The 8,164-nt window shown below is 40.4% G+C and overlaps 1 protein-coding gene across 2 annotated transcripts in view; it reads left to right on the top strand.

Annotated features, from left to right (window-relative positions):
- The window catches only part of LOC135721199 (uncharacterized), a 33,070-nt gene extending 27,591 nt beyond the window's left edge, over positions 1–5,479 (top strand). For both annotated transcript variants that reach the window (XM_065243389.1, XM_065243390.1), the window contains one exon: positions 4,166–5,479. In XM_065243389.1, the coding sequence (XP_065099461.1) occupies positions 4,166–5,358 (1,193 nt within the window). In that variant the 3' untranslated portion in view covers positions 5,359–5,479. The remainder of the gene's footprint in view (positions 1–4,165) is intronic.
- The last annotated feature ends 2,685 nt before the right edge of the window (positions 5,480–8,164 follow it).

Below are 8,164 nucleotides of genomic sequence, written 5' to 3' on the forward strand. Positions count from 1 at the left end.
CACATGACTACAATAGGCCTAATACAGACAACCACCCAGGATGTAAATTGTTAAAGCCAACTTACAAGGCCAGATATCATTTGCACTGTATAATGCCAAGCTATCATAAAATGTCATTTTTCATTCATTAATAGTGATTATTAATCACGACGATATTATTACGTGATATTTATTTAGAGGGGTGCCCTTTTTCAGATTCAGTACATGCCCCTCAAAATGTCTGTGCACGGCCCTGTTCAGCAGCAACAACATAAACAAACATCTTTTGTGGACTAAACGCAACTTCTGGTTAACTTCCACAGAGAATCAATAACAACAAGTCCTTTTACAGTAGTTTACTTCTGATAACAAGATAAATAAATTACATGTAAATTACCTTTGTCATACCTAACGTGTATCTACACTGTAAAAAAATCCATGGAAATTACAGTGTTACTTGGCAGCTGTTTTCCAGTAACTTACTGTAAATTTTTGTTATTTACTGACAACATTTTGTTCAAAGTTAAATGAACATTAAATATTAACATGTCTTTATCTTTACAGAGTATAACTAAAATACAGCATCAAGCAAAACATTCTGGGAAACAAAATCTGAAGCAAAAAAAACCAGAAAAAGTTTAATGATTATTTCTGGTTTCCAGAATGCTTTGCATAAGGTTGTTATTTTATAGTTTTATTCTGTAAAGATAAAGACTTGTTAATATTTAACATTTTGAACAAACTCTTGCCAGTACATAACATACATTTAAATCTACAGTAAGTTACCGGCAACCAGCTGCAAGTAACACTGTAATTTCTACAGAATTTTTTTTACAGTGTACCGAGGGGCAACCTTCTGATCTCTCTGATGATTCAAATCTGTTTCAGTCTCCGCAGGTTGCATATGCGGGCTGCATATGTCATCAAGCCTGGTTTATTTAAATTAACTGAGCATTACATTTGCAAGTCATAAGCATATTACATCAATTTACAATTAACTAAGAATAATTGTCAGCTTTATAATTGTTAATATTCTGAAATAAGACTGTCTTAATGACTTATACCGCCTACACATGCAACCTCGGGAGGCCTCATCTAGCGGCCAGCGTGAGTGTAGTCTGAAAGCGTGAAAGGTGGAGCTTGAATTTCAGAAATGTCCCTCGTTGGTGAATGTATTTCAGAGATGGAGGCACAACATGGATTCAGCCAGTCGAGCGACTTGACCGTATGTATTTTAAATAGCAGATTCTACACTTACGAGAATACTTTGATTAGTAGGTGGAAGTAATTACACATAAATGAGCACATACTTTTCGAAAGAAAACATGGGTTTTTGCTAAGAATTAACTCAAAAAAGTACACAATGGAGCTTTAAGTAAAATGAACTTAAAATTATTAGTTCATGTTGTGAGGAGAACCCATAATCCTTTGCGCCTGAATATTTTGATTATTTTCTGCTTTCTCACAGAATAAAAACTGATAAGAACTTCTCTACTCAAATCAACCTGTGTGCAGAGTCATACTTGTTCGTTTTAAATGCTTATGTATACTAAATACAATGCATACTATATCTTCAATAGCCTACAAAATAAATAACTGATTAAAAAACAAGATTCTGTCTATAAAGACTTATATTTTGTTAAGTTTAGTGCATTTTCACATTAACACTAACTTTAACTTATTATATTTTTAAAACTGTGGTGAGCATTTAGTTAGTGAGTGGCCATTTTCTGCTTAATTGTATATTCCAAAAACAATAAAAACATAAAGCTTATAAACCTTTATACTTTCACACATTTTGGTTTTATTATCACCACAAGTTGCTGTGTGTGGTTGTTAAATAAAGTGTCTTGTGTTTATGCTCAAGTAGGCTCAGTGATGTGTTAATAATGATATTATGGTGTTTTCTGGGTCAAAGAGGGAAAACTCACCGTCTAATGCAGTTTGTGATGTAAATTACCTAGATTTTACACTTTAAAAAAAATTTGACTCTATAAATCGAGGGGATGGGGGGGCCTACAAAACCTCTCAGCCCCAGGGCCTCACATTAGGTTAAGGCGGCCTTATCTCCTGTTTGTTACAAATAAAGTATTAAACCTTTTCTTACATACTTGTAAATTATTTTTGATGATATTGGATAGCCATACATTTAAAGCAATTAAAAGCCTGCTTTTTTACTTCCATGACTAAAAGAAAACGGGTTTAAATAAAAAAATTATTTTTTTCAATACAAGTGAAAACAACACAATTATTTAACATTAATCTTAAACTGGGGATCTTTTTTCTCCGCTTAGTCTTTCAGTTTACAAAGTCCGTCATCTAAATAGGGATTAGACCAACCCTATCTCACGGCGAATTCGTTCAAATTCTTACGAATTAACTGTAAATGACCGCAAAATATGTATGTGTGTGTGTCACTTTAAATGTGTTGTGTGCGCGCACGCACGCTCTCTACGTAGCGCAAGCTGTAACGCAGGTAGAAGAGAGAGGCGCAGACGAAGAGCACATGGTGGTTCCCACATGCTGTTTATTAAAGTTTGGAAATATATATTGTAAAAGTGGATGCACTTTACGTTTTGGTTGATTTAGTACCCTTTGGCAAGCGGAGCGAGGTATGTGTCTTTATTGTGTGTTTTGCATGTTATATTTTAAAGTAATATATAATTTCGTATGTCACGTGTTATTTGTCGAGCTCCTTTGGTTAATATCTCATGTATGTAATGATTTATTTGTCTTTTGGGTATCTGTAAATGTGTATTTGTTTAAATAATCTGTCATTTGTACATAAGTTTTGTATTTATGAGTATATTGTTTCTTTATGTAGTTTCACGGTGCAACAACGCAACGTTTCTCGAAGGCACGGTTAATGGCGCTCAAAGCGAGCGAAAATAAAAAGGATTAAGCATCCGTCGAAACTCTCTGTCTCGTTTGTCGATGCCAAGGGGCTGCTACATTAACCATGTGGCTAATTCGTATGATATCATACCAGCTGGGTCGTATGAAATAGTACGATTTGTTGGGTCGTATGAAATAGTAAGATTTGTTAATTGAACGAAAACCTCGCTCTCGTTTGAAAAACATTGTGAGATTTAATAACAGTTACGCGCATTCTGGTAAGTATTGGTGTAAATCTCAGTGTCTTAAACTTGATATAAAGTTTATTGTTCTCTTTAAATCCGATATTGTTCAATCGCTGTGTTATATCTGTCACCTCTTCTTAGGCTTACTGGCTTACAAAATTATTTTGACTTGCCACATCTTTGTAACTTAACTAAAACGATTTAAATGCGATTTTCAGCTTTTACGTGACGTGATGCAGATTCGATCAGTTTATAATAGTCATATTAGTATAAAGGTAACAAGTAGTCCTACTGTGTAGCATTTGTAGTTAAAGCACAATAAACATAGCATTTTCTGTGCTTTTACCACAGTAATTATAGATCTACTGTGTTATATGTAGTTAAGGCCTAGTAAACACAACCCTTACCACGTCGTTACCACAGTAAAGTTATTTCTGCTGTGGTATTTGTAGTTAAAGCACAATAAACATTGAATTTAACATGCTTTTATAACAGTAACTATAGATCTACTGTGTTATATGTAGTTAAAGCGCAATAAACATTGCATTTAACATGCTTTTACCACAGTTAGATCTACTGTGTTATATGTAGTTAAAGTGCAATAAACATTGCATTTACCATGCAGTGTCTGCAAAATTATTATAATTCTGTAGACTTGCTTGTGTGTTTCATTTATTTTAATATTAATAAAAGAAACTTATATTTAGACTACATTCTTATATATACTCTATACTTTTATTAACAGAAAAAATATAATTGAAATAAAGTTAATTGTCATGATGTGACGCAGTATACAATACAAATGCAGTAAATAGAAAAGAAAAGTTGTTTGTTTGACTGAATACTCTGTTTTAATGATTTAGTTCTCTCTTCTCAGCTTCACAAGCTGGAAATACTTAGTGTCTCACCAATTTTATTTATAACTTTACAGAGAGGCGTGCACCACTCTCTGTAACATATCAGGGCCATTTTATGATTAATTGAAAAAAAATTCTTACATACTGTTCCTTTAACTCATAGTAATTGGGCGTCACTTATTTGACTTTTTTATTATACACTATTGTTTTTGATTGATATGTTTAATGGTTCTCTGCAATTTTCTACAGGTTCCCCCTCTACAGTCAGAGGCCAGGCTACTGCAGCCAGAGACCCCGCCACTACGGTTAACGACCCCACCACTACAGTCAACATTCCCGCAACTGTGGCCAAAGACCCCACCACTACCGTCAGCCATCCTGCCACTACGGTCAGAGACCACGCTACTGCAGCCAGAGACCCTGCCACTACAGTCAACGACCCCACCACAACAGTCAACATTCCCGCAACTGTGGCCAAAGACCCCACCACTACCGTCAGCCATCCTGCCACTATGGTCAGAGACCACGCTACTGCAGCCAGAGATCCCGCCACTACGGTCAATGACCCCCCCACAACAGTCAACATTCCCGCAACTGTGGCCAAAGACCCCACCACTACCATCAGCCATCCTGCCACTACGGTCAGAGACCACGCTACTGCATCCAGAGACCCCGCCACTACGGTCAATGACCCCCCCACAACAGTCAACATTCCCGCAACTGTGGCCAAAGACCCCACCACTACCATCAGCCATCCTGCCACTACGGTCAGAGACCACGCTACTGCATCCAGAGACCCCGCCACTACGGTCAATGACCCCCCCACAACAGTCAACATTCCCGCAACTGTGGCCAAAGACCCCACCACTACCATCAGCCATCCTGCCACTACGGTCAGAGGCCACGCTACTGCAGCCAGAGACCCCGCCACTACGGTCAATGACCCCCCCACAACAGTCAACATTCCCGCAACTGTGGCCAAAGACCCCATCACTACCATCAGCCATCCTGCCACTACGGTCAGAGACCACGCTACTGCAGCCAGAGACCCCGCCACTACGGTCAATGACCCCCCCACAACAGTCAACATTCCCGCAACTGTGGCCAAAGACCCCACCACTACCATCAGCCATCCTGCCACTACGGTCAGAGACCACGCTACTGCATCCAGAGACCCCGCCACTACGGTCAATGACCCCCCCACAACAGTCAACATTCCCGCAACTGTGGCCAAAGACCCCACCACTACCATCAGCCATCCTGCCACTACGGTCAGAGACCACGCTACTGCAGCCAGAGACCCCGCCACTACGGTCAATGACCCCCCCACAACAGTCAACATTCCCGCAACTGTGGCCAAAGACCCCATCACTACCATCAGCCATCCTGCCACTACGGTCAGAGACCACGCTACTGCAGCCAGAGACCCCGCCACTGGATGACTGGGTGGAGACTGAAACCTATATGGGGCTGCACGGCTGGCGACACGGAGGAGGGTTCTTGCTACACGTTGTTTGTTTACTTGTTTCGGCGTCTTTTATGTCATTTTCTTATAATTTGCACTGGCGAACTCAATTGCTGGATGCTACCTGCCTCGTGAACAGTGTTGTGAATGGTATGCTGAGCTTATGCAAAGTGAAGTGGAGAAGTATGGCATCATTAACTTTGGCATGGCTAATCCTCTTTGGCCACGTCGCCCAGAGCTCCGCCGACGGGCTAACCAGCGGCAACGGCCTTCTAATGTACAGTCGGACCGAGCTGCTGGGACTACGGGGCAGCGGAGTACTACCGTCACCTGATCTGCTACACGAGGTGCCTGAGGAGCTACGACAACACCATGGCCCAGGTCACCGTCGAGGAAGGAAGGCCAGGAAACGGGGTAGGAGAGGCGGCCTCAGACAGCGCATCCGAAGAGCTGCCAAGCTTCCGCTACCACCTATGCTTCTCTGCAATCCACGATCTTTAAAAAACAAACTGGACGACCTGCGTCACCAGGTTGGAGCCTGCTACGAATATCGTGAGTCTGGTTTAATGGTTTTTACAGAAACCTGGTTTAGTGACGATGTTCCAGACAACCTTACTCAAATCGAAGGCTTCTCTCTCCTCCGGTTAGACAGAGACGTAAATTCGGGTAAGACACGAGGGGGTGGGGTGTGTATGTACATTAAGGACAGTTGGTGCCGAAACTTTGCTGTGAGAGACAAAATATGCAACCCCAATCTAGAGCTGTTATGCGTTACTTTGCGCCCTCACTATCTGCCCAGAGAATTCACCAACATTTTCGTGTGTGTTGTGTATGTCCCACCAAGTGGGAATGCCTGCACGGCGGCTAGAACTATCACAGACTGTGTCCGTCGCCATCTACACAATAAACCTGACGCTCCCATTCTGATTCTTGGTGATTTCAATCACTGCAGCCTGGATAAAACATTTCCAGGATTCTATCAATACGTTAAATGCAACACTAGAAACAATAAGATACTTGATAAATGCTACGGAAATATCAAAGACGCCTATACAGCCAAAGCTAGACCTCCCTTAAATAACTCCGATCATAATGCTATCCAGCTGCTACCCACATATCGTTCTGTTTTTAAGTCCAGCAAACCGGAAATCCAGTCCGTGAAAGTATGGTCCAGGGATAACGTGGAGGAACTGAAGGGTTGCTTTCTTTGTAAAGATTGGAATATCTTCTTTAAGGATGCAGATATTGACAGTGCTACCGAGTCAATCACAGCCTACATCTCCTTCTGCGTTGACTCTGTTATACCTCACAAATTGGTTAAACGGTATCGGAACAATAAACCCTATATCACACCAGGTATCAAGGAATGTATAAACAGGAAAACACTTGCTTTTAGATCCGGGAACAATGCAGAAGTTCGAGCTGCGCAAAAAGACCTTAATTCACAAATGAGAGCAGCCCGGCAGCAGTACACGGCGCGCGCAGAACAAGAGCTGTCGGACTCAAACACAAAGGCTCTTTGGGACTCTATTAAGAGAATGACAAATATGGATACAAAAATGAAGCCTTTGTTTGCACAAAATGAAATTGCTAAGGCAAATGAATTGAACACTTTTTACATGCGTTTTAACTCAGATAATTCCAGGGAATGTGCTGCAGTGCTAGAGAATGTACTGTGTAACGTTGACCTGGATAGAATTGTAATTGAACCATCCACTGTTACTAAGGTTTTTAAAAATTTACAAACAAAAAAGCAACAGGTCCTGACAACCTGTCTGCCTTTCTTTTAAAAACTTTTGCAGAAGAATTATCTCCAGTCTGGCATAATCTATTTCAGCTTTCCATAGACACATGTGCAGTACCAGAACTCTGGAAAAAATCTATCATTATTCCAGTACCAAAAAAGGCATGCCCACAAGAGAATAATGACTATCGGCCAGTGGCCATTACTTCTAATGTTTTTAAATCTTTTGAGAAGCTTATGATTGAGAAACTGCACACAAATGTGGTAGAAACTCTAGATAAATACCAGTTTGCTTACAAAGAAAAACGTAGCTCAAGTGATGCCATATCAACTATTATGCACTTAACTTTAAAGCATTTAGAAAGTCCTGCTGCATATGCTAGACTGCTTTTTGTTGATTTTAGTTCTGCTTTTAATTCAATTCAGCCAGATATCATCCTTAGGAAACTAGTTCAGTTAAATGTAAATCCTTTTTTAATTAGGTGGTATCACTCCTTTCTGTCAAACAGGCCACAGCAGGTGAAGTTCAACTCTTCTCTGTCTGATCTAACAGTGTGCAGCACTGGCGCCCCCCAGGGGTGCGTCAGTTCACCTCTTTTGTTCACACTGTACACAAATGACTGCATCAGTTCCGAACCAAATCAACACATAGTAAAATTTTCAGATGATACCGTTATTCTTAGTTTGCTTACCACTGAAAGTAAAATGAACACTCACCAAGATGCTGTGGACAAGTTTGTCAAGTGGTGTGATTCACACCACCTACAGATTAACACAGGCAAAACTGTGGAAATGCTGGTTGACCCCAAATCAGTTGGAGATCAGAGACCAGTGGCCATTCATGGACATGATATCAGGCAGGTGACATCTTTTAAATACCTAGGAGTGTTTATTGACAATGACTTGAGTTGGCGTACACATGTTACATATATTTGTGCTAGAATCCATCAGCGCCTACATTTTCTGCGCAGACTTAGGTTGTTTGGAGTCAGTGAAAATATTATGTTAATTTTTTATAGAGCAACTATTGAATCCATTC

Source organism: Paramisgurnus dabryanus, chromosome 24 (assembly GCF_030506205.2).
Source record: "Paramisgurnus dabryanus chromosome 24, PD_genome_1.1, whole genome shotgun sequence".
NCBI classification, from domain to species: domain Eukaryota; kingdom Metazoa; phylum Chordata; class Actinopteri; order Cypriniformes; family Cobitidae; genus Paramisgurnus; species Paramisgurnus dabryanus.